The sequence below is a fragment of the Temnothorax curvispinosus genome, unplaced genomic scaffold (genome assembly GCF_003070985.1).
Source record: "Temnothorax curvispinosus isolate PA1 unplaced genomic scaffold, ASM307098v1 QBEX01012695.1, whole genome shotgun sequence".
NCBI classification, from domain to species: domain Eukaryota; kingdom Metazoa; phylum Arthropoda; class Insecta; order Hymenoptera; family Formicidae; genus Temnothorax; species Temnothorax curvispinosus.
The window spans coordinates 313-15,216 of record NW_020222475.1 but is presented as its reverse complement, the minus strand read 5'-3'; the positions used below and the strand labels follow the sequence as shown (position 1 = coordinate 15,216).

The 14,904-nt window shown below is 45.3% G+C and overlaps 4 protein-coding genes and 1 long non-coding RNA gene across 5 annotated transcripts; 3 read left to right on the top strand and 2 right to left on the bottom strand.

The window, feature by feature from the left end:
• Nucleotides 1–994: 994 nt before the first annotated feature.
• Nucleotides 995–2,054, top strand: LOC112462698. The gene is made up of 3 exons (XR_003041687.1): nt 995–1,529; nt 1,632–1,858; nt 1,944–2,054. It is a non-coding gene; the product is annotated as an uncharacterized LOC112462698 (long non-coding RNA).
• A 17-nt stretch (nt 2,055–2,071) lies between these two features.
• On the top strand, nt 2,072–3,287 carry LOC112462697. The gene is made up of 3 exons (XM_025028617.1): nt 2,072–2,158; nt 2,262–2,436; nt 2,599–3,287. Exons 1-3 carry the CDS (start codon nt 2,072–2,074, stop codon nt 2,694–2,696), a joined length of 360 nt encoding a protein of 119 aa, XP_024884385.1. The 3' UTR covers nt 2,697–3,287.
• A 3,443-nt stretch (nt 3,288–6,730) lies between these two features.
• Nucleotides 6,731–9,154, top strand: LOC112462700. Its single transcript, XM_025028619.1, has 3 exons — nt 6,731–7,485; nt 7,552–7,828; nt 7,931–9,154. The coding sequence occupies exons 1-3, from the start codon at nt 6,731–6,733 to the stop codon at nt 9,152–9,154; spliced, it is 2,256 nt and encodes a 751-aa protein (XP_024884387.1).
• Nucleotides 9,155–12,582: 3,428 nt separating this feature from the next.
• LOC112462699 lies at nt 12,583–13,053 on the bottom strand. The gene has a single exon (XM_025028618.1). It carries the CDS (start codon nt 13,051–13,053, stop codon nt 12,583–12,585), a length of 471 nt encoding a protein of 156 aa, XP_024884386.1.
• A 619-nt stretch (nt 13,054–13,672) lies between these two features.
• Nucleotides 13,673–14,680, bottom strand: LOC112462696 (the record flags this gene model as incomplete). Its single annotated transcript, XM_025028615.1, has 1 exon — nt 13,673–14,680. A coding segment is annotated over one exon (1,008 nt), but the record flags the coding sequence as incomplete, so codon positions are not given.
• Nucleotides 14,681–14,904: the final 224 nt, after the last annotated feature.

Genomic DNA, 14,904 nt, shown 5'->3' with positions numbered 1-14,904 from the left:
AAAACTTATTGTTACGTTCTACGAAAAGTAAGTGTGCCCTGCTTAACGCTCGTCGTAAGTACCAGATAAAATAACCAGAGTTAGCCCAGGCAGCATGCTTATGTTCGCCGAATGTTAGTTCTGTGTTAAATATGTTTGCTGTTTGATTCCAAACAGTCAGCTAACAATTTGAAAATAAATTCTATCAGAGAGTTATGATTTAAACGTTGAACGAACACTTGGCTGCAACACTTCGAGCGCCATCTAATAATTCACTTTCGTTAAAGTGAAACTACGTAGCCAAAATGGCGTCAGTCCGTTAGCCAAAGTGACAAGTGAGGACTCATCACTACCGCACAGATGTTGGACACATACGCATCAGGCTCGGTACTTAATGTTCTAAGAATAAACATATTGCATCATTATGCCAGGTAAGTCTAGTGTTTCTTTTCTTATGGAAGATTATTAGAGACAAACATTTTTTAGTGGATGTCGGATCGTCGTCGTACGTCGAACATCGGACTATATGCAGGAATTACATATAACGTTGTTGTGGGCTAGAAATACGACGCAGGGTCGCGTGATCGTTATTTCTGATTTGCATCAATAAAACGAGTGATTTTTGAGATTTTCGCGTGTTCGACTTGGATTCTTGATTCCGACCGTTCACAGACTTCGTCGTCGACTGTTATTGGTTGCGTCGTTGTGGTTCGATTTTTCGATGTGGAAATTTCTGGAAACATTTGGGACAGAATATATGGGCCGTATTGACCTCCATCGGGAGGCCGGAGCCCGAGCAAAATAAAAATAAGAAGAAGAAAAAGTGGGCTAGTCGTGCATAGAGGTTAGGTAACCGCGCAGTTACATTAGTTTCTATATGACAATCATGATTGCTTATTTGTTACGATAATTAGTAAAAATTGATGTTTTATAGTGTTTTGGTGTTTTGTATTTCAGATTAAGAAGGTGGAATAAGTTAATTCACAAGACTCTCTCAATATTATTATAAACGTCAGATATATTTTATAACGAACATTAGCAATGTCGGGGAAAAAACTTGTCGGTAAACGTCAAATTCAAAAAAAGGCACAGATATCAGTAAATAATTCGGTACAAAACATATCGAATGATGACTTTTTAGAAGAGGGGACATCGCATGATCCTGCAGCTGTTCTTTTCTTCTCCCCAAACACAAGTTCTTCTCGTGCTTTTTTGAGTGATGAATCTGTAACCTCCTCTTCAATTAATAACTATGCTATGGATTTTACAAATGTAGTATTAACTCCGACAAGAATGGCTGAAATTTTTATTGATTGTATTGATAGTAGTTTGTCAGAATCAAATCAAGATCCAGACAGTGATTGTATTGATAGTAGTTTGTCAGAATCGAATCAAGAACCAGATATTGAGCCATTAGTTGTACGCCTTCGAAGATGGTATTGTTCTTCGCGTGTTAATTTGACTCAGCTGAAATGTTGCTAACTGAACTTAAGCCTGATCATCCTGACTTGCCTTCAGATCCACGGTGTATAGTGCAAACACCAGTCTATGTAAATATTAAACCTTTAAATAATGGTGGTTACGTTCATGTTGGTATTAAGCACGGGCTCGTGAAACGTATGGAGAGTGGAATTAAACCGAATTGTTTACAGTTGGATATAGATATAAATATTGATGGCTTGCCAGTCTCCAAAAGCAGTTCTGTTGATGTTTGGCCCATACTAGGTAGATGTATTGGATTATATGACCAAAGAAAAATAGAAGCAGCGATAAGAAGTAGAAAAAAAAAACCTAACCCATAGTAGAAACAGCGATAACAATTATACAGATTCTGATCATGATAATCAAGTTGTAGCACCAAAAAAGGCCACTGGCATGGGTAAAATCCAAAACTTTAGTATCTCTTTTATTTGCAACAGAAGCAGTGTATGGATACTAATTTTCAATTATTGTTATCATTGCAGATATGGTAAAAAATCTGGTTTATATGGTAGAGATTATGAAGGAAACTCAACGTAACCATGGAATATTATTGGAGGAAGTAGTGCAGCGACTCAGGAATAAAGGAATAATCTTATCTCATTCTAAAGGAATGCCACAAATACCCCTTGAAAATATCAATGAAGCAGAAAGAATGGAGGAATGTTTAGCTTCATCTGCAGCACAAATGGAGTACCTTGTAAGTACAGATTTGAAGTCTATTCATTGATTTTTACAGCAGAACATAAGATATTCTTTTACAATAAATTTTTGGGATTGAAGAAAGTGTTGAATGTTTGCAGACTAAAAGACTTTCTACCGAAGGTAGAACATCAGTTGAAGGATGTGTTGACCGTATTATGAGAAAATTGCTCACACGCGCAGTTGGCAGTCTCTACAGTTACATGGGGAGAAGACAAAAAGGGAACGACCCAAAACTTGCTTTTTCTCCTACAAACATGTATAAAGCTGTCAAAGGTATGATTGCTTCACAATTTTAGTTTATTGAAGTACTACAGAAATAGTCTGATATAGATATTTCTTTTCTTTTACAAAACGACTAGAAGATTTTTTATTCAGGGCTAAAAATATGTTATGACTACGTTAAAAAAATTCAATATTGCCTGTTTTTTTTGTCAGATGCAGTATTACTTGTACACCCAGATGCCAATGGAAGAATTATTGATAAATCAATAATGGACTACTTGCGTTACTCACCTTTTAGGACTAAGAAATAAGTCTTTATATAGATATATAAAGACTTTTATATAGATATATATAACGAACAGTTATATTACTGTTACTTTGTGTTTGCCTGCAGTGGCACTTTGTTATAGAAATATTCATTGACATAAGTTTGTGAAAGATTACATTAAATTGTTACAGATGCATGTTCTATAATTTATTTTTCTTTAAAGTACAAATTATATTTATTTTTCTTTATAGTACAAATTATTTAATAATATTTACTTTTCTTTATAGTGCAAATTATAGAACTTATTAATGTATGTTAATCAATGTATATTTCTTCCAGACTAATATGTGATAGATATGTGTCAAATTTATTTTGTATTGAGTCAGTGAAAATCTCTCAATTTATTATTATAAGATGCTTTATTATAGATTCTTAGAAACGAATATATGAAATGAATATGAATACATGCAATTTTTGTTCTAAAATAGTTTATTGCACTTACAGTAGAACCCGCTTATAATAATGTCTCTTACATATGTTTTCCCGCTATAACATTTTGATTCCGTATCACCAAGCAATATCTACAAAATGAAATATATCCCGCATTTAACGTCGTCTCGCGTATAACGTTGCAGTTTTCTGATCTAGAGCTTGTACATTATAAACGGGTTTCACTGTATTTAACAATTTAAAAGAAAAGTTAATAAAGAAATATGATTAAAAAAATGTGTAATATTATCCCCATGCCTCCCGTACAGAGAATATATCCCCCGCGCTTTGCGTTATCCGAATGTTTAACGAACGCTCGCCAAACGTTATATCGCGAACATTCTCTGAACATTCTTCGAACACTACTTAGACGCGAACTCCTAACACTCAGATAACAGTTATTCAGGTAATGGTTGTAACATTCAGCGAACACTCGGAGAACATCAACATGCTGCTTGGGAGGTTATTACGTCACATGCTGGAATCGTCTAATTAGGGCTCGGTCCATTTGACGCTACAAACGCTTCGAAGCGTTCTTCTTCTCCTTTTTTCTTCATTAAAAAAAAAAGAAAAAAAAATGCTTCAAAGCATTTGTAGCGTCAAGTGGACCGCGGCCTAGAACCTAGAATAAGTAGAGCTTGTGACGTCATAGTCATAACTCAACTCGCGTTGGCTTGAAACCCGACCCAGTCGAAAATGCTATAAAGCCACCGGTACACGGTGCATGTTTTCCGGCTGGATTGTTTGCACAAATATCTCGTATCTGAGGTAGAGCGCCGCACGCTTTGTTTACGATTGTCAAGCTAAAATCTAAAAAACTATTTTAAAAACCAGAAGATAGGACATCGATAAATAATCTCTAGATTTACATGTACTTTTCATACACCAACTATTCTCTGCTTTAACAAATTATTTCTGTTACAAATATTAAGCGTTTAAGTTAACGAAACATAAATAATTTGTTAAAGCAGAGAATAGTTGGTATATGAAAAGTACACATAAATATTTACTTTTCATATATTAACTATTCTCTGCTTTAACAAATTATTTATGTTACAGATATTAAGTGTTGAAGTTAACGAAACAGAAATAAAATTGTTAAAGCAGAGAATAGTTGGTATATGAAAAGTTCATATTTACATGTACTTTTCATATACCAACTATTCTCTGCTTTAACAAATTATTTCTGTTACAGTTATTAAGCGTTTAAGTTAACAAAACATAAATAATTTGTTAAAGCAGAGAATAGTTGGTATGTGAAAAGTACACATAAATATGTACTTACCAAACAGACAGTTGTCACGTGACCTTTTGCATGCGCGTGCGGCTACGGAGCATGCGCATGTGGCCGCAGGGCATGTTCGTGGTCGTTACCAGTCGCTACATCGCGTCGGTATGACAGGTCTCATAACCTGATAGTCGTCAACTTTAACAGTTAATATCTCGCTTCGCGGGGCAGAGCGGGGCTTTTTTCTGCCAGATTCGTTCGTTTTGTGCAAAAACGCGTCGATTAAGCCTAAATTCAGCGAAATCGGTGAGGAGGGAGCTCTCCTTCAGATTTACCATCGTGACAAAATCATCTGCAAAACTCTGTCTCAATCGGAAGGGCGGTTCATTCAGAAGTACAGCCCTCTGAACTAGTGTAGCCCGTTCAACAATAGAAACCGGACCTCATGTGTGCCATGTTGCTTGTGCGCAATAGTGTCGTGTGTGCATTCGTCTCCTAATTTTTTATTTGTGCGCAATAGAGCTTGTAGGCAATCGATCTGTGGGCAATAATATTATGTGTGCAATGTTGCTTGTGTGCAATAGTATCTTGTGTGCAAACGTCCATTCTTCTCTTAATTTTTTAATTGTGCGCAATAGTGCTTGTAGGCAATCGATCTGTAGGCAATAATATTATGTGTGCAATTCGGCTTGTGTGCAATAGTATCTTGTGTGCAAACGTCTATTCGTCTCTTAATTTTTTAATTGTGCGCAATAGTGCTTGTAGGCAATCGACTTGTAGGCAATAATTTTTGTGCGCAAACGAATTGTTGGCAAATGAGATGTTGGCAAACGACACTGTAGGCAATCGATTTGTAGGCAATTGGGACCCTCCCATTCAGTTTAAAAAGAGTAATAAAATTTTGAATTGGATATTAAAATGATATCCTCAGTACTATTTCAAAACTTGTACACTTTTATCACGACGAATTAGTACAGATCTTCATATAAAATGTATTTGAGCCTTACTTTTATCTTTTTTCTTTAGTATTATCAGGAATTACCCTTTATAATGTTTCTATACAAATTGTAGTACTGGTCAGTGATTAATTTCACATGGAATATTCAGTTCAGTACTTGAGTATTAATATTAAAATACTGGCCAGTGATTTATTACACATGGAATTCTTGGTTCAGTACTTCAGTACTAACATTGAAATACTCATCAGTAATTCAACACAAGTATTTATTACACAAGTATTTTTCACCTAGTATTAAATGCTTTCTCATCAGAAATTTAATACTAAGTATTCAATACTCGTCCTGTATTAAATACTAATTTTATAAATTACTGACCAATAATAAAATACTATGCAATACTTGGATCACAGTGATTCAAGTACTAATAAATACTTAATTTTAGTATTATTAATACACAAAATAAGTATTTATTACTAACCAGCTAGTAATACTTTTATGTAAGGGTTCAGAAGTCTTTTTTGGTGGATAAATGGTTCAGTTGGAGACAGATTGAGAGAAAAGAACATGTCTCGCTGTTGAAACAAACGGAGGAGAAATTTCGGAGTAAGGAGGGAAGAGCAAAAGAAGGGAACGCCCGGAAAATCGCGGCAGAGACAGCGGGATCCGAGAAGCCCGAGCCCCGACAAGGTTAGGGGCAAAATTAAAATAGGGTTCTGGAACGTAGCCAGGCTTAAGGGAAAAGGAGTAGACTTTTGGGAGTTTATAAGACAGCTGGACTTTGTTGGTATGGTGGAGACTTGGATAAGGGAGGATAAGGGGGAAGGTTGGATAAGGAATCTACCTCCTGAGGTTGACTGGCACGTGCAATATGCGGTGAGAGAGCAGAGTAGAGGTAGGGGAAGTGGGGGAATAATTATTGGAAACAGAAAAGGTGTAATGATGACGGAGGAGGTTGACGGCGGTAGGAGAGACTTGGTGAAGTAGAAGGAACGAGGAGGTGGTTACAAGTGGACAATTAGTACGGTCTACGCTAAGGATGGTCCTGAGGAATTTAAGGAAGAAATAGCTAGCCCAGAGCTGCAGCGTCCGGAAGAGCTGATGATAATTGGAGGGGACTTCAATGTCTGGACTGGAGAAGAAGGGGGAGTGTACAGAGATGGGGTAGTAGAAGGAAGAAGGTCTAAGGACAAAAAGATCAGCAAAGAGAGAGCGTGTTTGTTAGAATGGGTAGAGGAAGGGGGATGGTGTCTGGCGAATGGTACAAAACAGGGAGATGAAGAGGGAGAATTTACGTACGTAGGAGTAAGAGGGGCGTCGATTATAGACTATTTGTTAGTTAACACAGAAGGGTGGGACTTGCTAAAGAAATTTGAGGTCAAGAGCAGGATAGAATCAGACCATATGCCTTTGGTGAGTGTATGGACGTCAAAAGAAGGCCTGAAAGGGGAGGGGAGAAAAGAGGAAAGAAGACAGGCAGAGAGGATAATACAGTGCTGGGACGAGGAGAGCACAAGAATCTTCGCTGGAAGAACGGAGGAGATTAGACTGTCTGAAGGGGGTTTGCTGGAGAAATGGGAGGAACTAAGAGGTAAGGTGAGTGAGGCGGTAGTAGAGAAGAAGGTCAGATGGAGAAAAAGGAAACTAGGTTACAAGAAATGGTGGGACAGAGAGTGCACCAGAAAAAAAAGAAAGGCAGAAAGAAAACTAAAGAAATGGAGAATAGGAGGTAGAAGCAAGGAAGCGGTGTTGCAGGTGAAAAGAGAGTTAGCGGAGCTCTGTGAGAAGAAGAGAGAAGAGTGGAGTAAAAAGGAAATGGAGGAGTTGAATGGAATTAGGACGGAGTCAGAAGTTTGGAAATATATCAACAAGGAAAGGAAGATCAGGGACAAGGTGAGTGAAGAGATATCCACGGAGGGTTGGAGGCAGCATTTCATGGGTGTGTTAGAGGGGACAGATGAAAGGATTCTAAGGGAGGAAAGGAAAGAGGGTAACGACGAGGAAGAAATTGAAAAACAAATAAGGAGATTGAGGAGGGGGAAAGCGGCAGGACCGGATGGCATAAAAAGTGAGGCCTGGAAGTTCTGCAGGGGACAGGTGAGAGAAAAGCTGAAGGAGGTGATCAAGGGGGTGTGGAAAGGTGAAGGCTGGCCGGATTTGTGAAAGGAGGGTGTAATCTCCCCACTGTACAAAAAAGGGGATAAACAATCCCCCGCTAATTACAGGAGAATTACCCTACTAAGTACGGCCTATAAGATCTATGCGGCGGTGCTGGCGGAGAGAGTGATGAAGGATGTGGTGGAGAAGCAGATCCTTCCGGAGACCCAAGCTGGCTTCCGGAAGGGAAGAGGTGTAATGGATAACATCTTCATCCTGAACCACCTGGTCGACAGGAAGCTGAATGGCGCCGGAAAGAAGGTGAATGCCTTCTTTATTGATTTAAAGGGGGCCTTTGACAGGGTGGACAGGAGTGTGTTATGGAGGGTGATGGACGAGAGAGGGGTAAGGAGAGGACTTACGGAGAGAGTGAAGCAAATTTACCAGGAGACACGTAACAGGGTTAGGGTGGGGGACAGGGAGTCAAGCCCCCTTTGAACGTCAAAGGGAGTGAGACAAGGATGTCCTCTGAGCCCGCTGCTGTTCTCCGTTTTTACATCAGATCTGGAGGAGGAATTGACCCGGGGGTTGGTAGGAGGCATGAGAATTGAGCAGGGCAGGATTTGGACACTGGCCTATGCGGATGATATCGTTCTGCTGGCCAGAGAGGAGGAGGCGCTAGAGGAGATGATTAAGAGGCTGGAGAAGTACTTGAGGAAGAGGAAGCTAGAACTGAACGTGGAAAAATCCAAGATCTTGAAATTCAGAAGGGGAGAGGGTGTGGAAAGAGAGAAAGACTGGCTCTGGAAAGGCCAGAGGATCCAAGAGGTGAAGGAGTTTGAATACCTGGGCTTCATACTACAGAGAAATGGAGGTCATACGAAGCATATTAGGGAGAGGGTAAGAAGAGCAACGTCAGTGATGAAGAAAACATGGATCTTGGGAGAAAGGAAGTTTGCGAATGACTGGGGGAGGAGGATGATGTTGTTCGACAGCTTAGTAGACAGCATGTTGGTATATGGGGCAGAAGTGTGGGGTTGGTTAGAGCATGGTAACGTGGAAGGGGTGGAGGCACGGTATCTGAGATGGTCACTGGGCCTGGAGAGAAGCACAACAGGTTATGTGGTCCTGGAGGAAACCAAGAGGGACAAGATAAGGATAAGAACAACCAAGTTGGCGGTGAACTTCGAAGAAAAGGCAAGACAAGGATATGGCCGGAGAAGATGGGTGGTGGAATGTATTAAGGAAAGAGAGGGAAGAGGAACATTGACAAAAGAGAGGTCAGAGAGAGAGGAATACTTAAGTAGGTGTGGAGTACAAAAGGCGGATCTGGAACAATGGAGAGAACGGGGAAGGTGTGTGGCAGAAGAGCTAAGTAGTAAAGATAGAAGGCGACAAAGGAAAGAGCAAGAGATACTAATTGAGGGGGCCAGATACAAGAAACGATACAGGAGGATCAAGGTGGCTGGGCTCCCAGAATACTTGAGGAGAAAAGGGGAGAGTGGTAGTCATAAAAGGAGGGCGAGGGCTAGATGTGGGAATGAGGAGTTAGAAAACAGGTACTGGCTGCGAGAGGAGGAAAGGAACTGTAACATATGTGACAGGGAAGAGGGTACTCTGGAACATCTGATGAAACAATGCGCATGGAAAAGTACTAACAGAGTAGTGTTGGACGATATAATAGGCGAGAAGGAAACAGAAGAAGGTCACAGATGGCTTAAGGAGTGGTAGGATAAAAGAAAAGAGGAGAGTAGAAACAGAAGGGTTGCTCAGAATCAAACAGGACAGGGGAATTAGGTCAGTTAGGTTAGGTCAAAGGAGTGTGAGTGTATGTGTGAAAGGGTCTCACGTAGGTAAGTCCAACCAAGTTCCCGCGAAAGGGTGGGAGAGATCAGCATGTGAAGGGTCGCCTACGGCCAGGTCGGGTAGAGTAAGAGAAACGTTGTAAAGGGGTACGTCCCTAAAAAACGCCATTTTGTAATTCCTCGGAATCGAAATAAATATTACTACTATTAATTATTTCCAAGCGCTACCGGGTGATTTGTAAATTTCAACAGCTCGATTTCGGTAACCCCATAAGAATCTTGGGGAAATAACCCTAAGACCGAGTTCGCACCGCCCCAAGTAATTTGGAAATGGGGGGTGGTTGTTCAAAAAATGCAATAACTCAGGAACTACGGTAGCTCGAGCATCGCGACCGGTGCCGTTTGACGCAAAATAAACATTGATTAGAATGGAAATTCCTCCCCCACACCTTTTAATAAAATAAACTAAATTTCTAAAAAACGGCGGGAGATACTGGAACCGGCGTCTAGGCCCGTAGTTTCCGAGATTGCGACCCAGGAAGTGGAGGACGCGATGCCAACCGTGGGGAGCTTGAGAGCGGTGAGAGAGGACAGTGAGAGAGGACTGCAGACACCCGGACCGAGAAGGACGTCAACATCAGTCGATTCAACTATTGCGAGTGCCGAGGAGCCAGCAGCGGACACGATTATCTGTTCGCAGGTTTATATCGACGAGGACCAACTTAGGATGGAACTCGAGGCCCTGAGAGAGCAAGGGGGCGGTTCGGACACGTTGATGGCAGAGACGGCGCAGGGTGGTCTGGCCGAGGTCAATTTGGCTCAATTGGCCGCTAACGTGATGGAGGTGGTGGAATCCAGCCAGAGGCGAGCCAGCTTCCGGAGAGACGACGAAGCCAGCAGAGTCCACACAGGTCGAGGAGTCAGTCGTTCTGACTCAGCGGTAACAGACAAAGCCAAAAAGCATGTAAATAATTATATTATGTAATTAGATGTAAGGACATATGTTTTTTATTACGTTTGGGCACGTATGCTACTTGATATTCCATAAAAATAACCACATTAGTACGTAGCACACCATTGGTGACGAGATTTGCATTCGAGTATCCTTATATTGTTTTATTTTGCTGAAACATGATAGTTTGATAATGTAAACGTCAGCCAAGGTCGTAGGCCTCATTTATATTGCGCGCGGTTGGATGGCGTGCGCGGCGGCAACGCCCATTGGCTAGAGGCATTAATTATTATTAACTGCGCTCATGGCGTTTTCGATTTGCTACTCGACCCGACTTGGGTCGCATCAATGGACGTGGAATACATACATACATAGATACATAGATATGTATGTATTTCACGTCAATGATGTTAGAGTCCTGTATACATGATGCGACCCGAGTCGGGTCGAGTCGCAAATCGAAAACGCCATCAGGCATTGCGCGCGGTTCGAGATGGCGTACGCGGCGGCAACGCCCATTGGCGAAGGACGCTGATTGGCGGGCGGCGCTCAGGTTGCGCGCGGGATTTCGGAAGCGGCAGCAGCGGCTGCAACACTTCGCTCACGACCGCCGACCAGGTCGCACGTACCGCTCGCGACTCTAATTATATCGGAATAAAGTCCTGTGCTCAAGTTGTGTGTTCCTATGATTACTCGTCCCTGTGAAAATCCTTTCTGGCTGCCCTCAATCCTGACACCAAGCCCACTTACTCGGTTCGAAAAGGCTTTCCTTACAGCTCAGAAGTGGGATACATCCGCGGTCGTCGACTCAGTAATACGGCGAGCTCGAGTCTTTTTACGGAGAAGTACGCGTACGCGTTTGTTCTACCGTTGACTCTCAGTTCGGTAACGGTTTCACCGCAGTATCAAGTGGTAACCGGTTTGAACACGTTACGACTTGGCAACATTCAAGGATCTCGTGCTGACTTTAGAACTTCCACGGAGAAGCACGAGGGTGCGCGTTGTTCTGCCGTTGTTCCTACAGTCTTGCATTACCCGATTTTAGCTCAGTATCGGTGAGCTCAGACATTACAGTGAAGCTGGCGCGAGTGCGTATTGTCTTCCTGCTGTTCTGCATCGGCCGACCGCCATTGCAGAAAATATCGGCACCGACACATTCCGGGCTCGTGACAGTGCATTTGACCGAGTTGTCTCGTTAACCTGGTGCAAGGGTGAACCGACGATCGTTTCCGGTTCGTGGAAATTTAATTTCCAAGACCTCTTTTGGCGTAATTAAGTGCGTGAAAAAAACGCGCTATATCGCCGTTCCCGCGTTTTGCGTTTCGTTGTCCGCCATCTTGGTAATCGGGCGCGCAACCGGGTCGGACACGTTCGAACAAGTCACGACATGCAAATCTTGTGATCGGCTCGTGATCGTACATCAGAATGGCTACGCATCAACAATTCGAGGCATTCACTCTGCCCCAATTGCAGGAAAAGCTTCAAGAACATGGAATCTCAGACATTCCTAATAATCGAGAGAAATGTATCGCTAAATTAAAGGAAGTGTTAGAAAAAAGAATAAGAACGTTGAATATTTGTCCCATTCGACCGGTCAGTTCCCCGGCGGCCAAGGTCCAAGCCCTCCCTGGTACTCCGTCAGGGCCAGGCGCTTTGCCCTTCTTGACCCTGCGGAGGGCCCTCGCCAACTCTTCTTCCGAGACCCCCAGCTTTTCGTCCCACTCCACCTCGGGCTGTGGAGGGAACCTTACTTCACCTCCGTCGCCGGCGGGGAACAATGCGTCCACCACTCTGCTGGCAAACGGGGGGTCCAGAGTTTCCGTAATAGGGGGCGTCCATGGCTTAAGCTTATTCATAACAAGCCTGTAGGGACGCCCCCATGGATCCTCGTCGAGTGTGGCGAGGAGCTCCTTCTAGGAGGACTCTTTGGCCGCTCTAATCGCCCGGGAGAGGTCTTGGCGGGCGGAACGCCAGGCCTCCCCCGTCGCTGGCTCTGTGAGGGCCCTACGTACAGCGCGGGCCCTCAGCCATCGTCTCTTCGCTTAGACCGAAGAGCGCCTAAGAGCGTTCAATCTCCTTGGTCCACCAGTATGCGGCGCGCCGCGAGGGAGGTTTACGGCTGCGGGGCATCGCGATGTCGCACGCGCGTTCCATGAGCTCCCGCAACCTCTCGACTTCCGACTTTAGGTCGTAGTTCCCCGCGGCGTCACCGCCCTCTTCCTCCTCGAAATCTCCCCAAGTCAGACCCAGGACCGCCGCCCTTAGGCGGTCCGGGTCCAACTTCTTGAGGGCCCATCTCTTTGATCCCTCCGTTTTGCGGCGGCGGGCTAGCACGTGCGGGGGGGCGACTTGGACCACCATCTCTATCAGATGGTGGTCCGACAGCGTCTCACTACCTTCCATCATCCCCCAATCACGAATACAGCGCGCCGTGCCTGCCGACGCACGCACGTGCTTTTACGGCCCCTGTTTATTAGGCACAGGCCTAGGCCCGCCGCCCACCCCTCCAGGGTGGGACCCCTCACATTTGGCCGCCGGAAACCCCACAGTGCAGATTTTGCATTGAAGTCCCCGGCGACTATTACCTGGCTCTGGGGGTGCTGTCGGACGCACAAATCTATCACGTCCAGCACTCCCTCAATCTTTGCCAAGTCCCAGCTAAGAGGGGTATATACCGCAACAATGAGTATGGGCCCCCACTTCGCCACCACGTATCCCTCGCCGGCCTCGACACGAGTGCACGGCGGGGATCGTGGCAGCGGCCTCCAGTAGATGGCCGCGGAGCCGCGGCAGTCCGCGAACCAATGTGGATGGTCGTTCGGGATCAGCCATGGCTCCGCGACAATTCCCAACCCACTCCCACGCTCGGCCATCGTCTGACTGAAAAGATTTTGGGCCGCGCGGCAGTGGTTTAGGTTCACTTGTAAAGACTTTGAGAGACATTTTTGTTTGTCCTCAGAGTCCTCCAGCTCGATGCCCTCTATCGCGGCGGCGGGGTCGGAAATTGGCCTTGCCGCACTCTGGGTTACCGCGGGCTCGGTCCATCCAACTGAGCCCTCACCTGCTGCCTACTCTGCCTTTTCTGCTGGCTCAAGTGAGCCAGCAGCTATCGCGACCATTTTCGCCTCCTCGCACACTTTCATGGAAATGGGTTCGGCTACCTTCGGCGCCGGTTCAATGGCCTTTGCTGCTCTCTTCCCCACACCCCCCGACGTTAAGGCGACAATTAGTGTAGGCTTGCCCACCTTGTCGCCTTTTTTCCTCCTTCTCCCGCTGTCTCCTGCTTACTCTTCTGAAAGCGGGAGACATCCACGTTCGCTCGCTTATTGCTGAGCATTCTAATTAGTGGACGTGGAGTCTCTCCCTCCTTTGGCGGCTTTTGGGCCGATTTGGCCTTGCCGCTTTTACTGCCAGCCTTTTTGGTTGGTTGTGCAGGGCCCTTCGTCTTCAGTTTTGCGGGAAACTTTTCTCCTCCGCTCGCCTGGGCCTTGCCTATATCGGGGACATTTTCCCCGGTCTTTTTCGGGCCTTTGCAGGACTTCCCACTAACCCGATGGTTGGCAGGTCGTCCCGCGCCCGCACAGACGACGCAGTGTGGTTCGTCTGTGCATATTTTGGCGAGGTGGCCTTGCCGCACCGGTAGCACAGTCCAGTGCGGTCGACCACGCTGGTGCATGTCGCCCGGGTGTGCCCGAACGACATGCACCTGTAGCATTGGAGGGGCCTTTTTGTCAGCAACTCCACCTTTGCTTTGGCCCATCCAATGACTATTTTCCTTTCCCGAGAAAGTAAATTTGCCAGCGTCAGCGGGCAGCACACGACCACAGTGTAGAGGCCGTTCGCCACTCGCTTCGGGAGACCCACTTTGATGGCGGTCGGGGGGATCTTCCCCTTTTCCGCCAGAGTCTTCCTAGCATCGGCCTTCGACACCGAATCATCCATGTTGCTCAGCCTGAGCTCTGCCATGAGCTCAAGCCTCGCAACACGGACTCTCTCCTTCCCCGCGAGCACCTCGGCCATCTTAATGGCCAAGGTGTCTGCCTTCTTCTTGTTTCCTTCGCCGGCCACTTTGATGCTATACGCGTTGGTGGCCGTGCGACGGATGTTGTGAGACTGGATCCCTAAATCCGCCAGCTTTATCCGCCGGCGCACCTCCAACATACATTCCGCATAGTTGCCCTCAGGGCACGTGAGGACAACGGCGGAGGTGCGCGGCACCTTTCTCTTTGGGGGCACTGGTTTGGTGGCAGGGGCCTTTACGTTGGCCTCTCCCGATGTAGTATCCCCTTTCGAGGGAGCTTTTTCGGTGGCCCTTTTCGGGGGTGCCTTTCCTTTCGCTGCCGATTGTGCAGCGGTAGGAGCACCACCCCCTTCCTTCCTCTTCCCTCTCTTTACCACCTCTGTCCACGGTCTATCTGTGACAGACGTTGGCTTAGGGAGGGGGACGACGGTCGCGGGCTTGACCGACTTGTCTTTGACGGCACCAGACTTTTTGCCAGACTAGAGTCAAGCTCAACAGGGTCTTTTTTTCCGGCTAATTTTTCCAAGCCTGTTCCCTTGGCAGTGGTTTCGCTAGATAGTAGATAGGGACAGTGGGAATTTCGTTAATCCATTCATGCGCGTCACTAATTAGACAACGTCTTTCGGCGCGTCTTACCGCTTAGTGTCAGTACGGTTCCTGGTAACAACAGGCCCTGGCTAAACGATCCTGCAGGAATGAATTG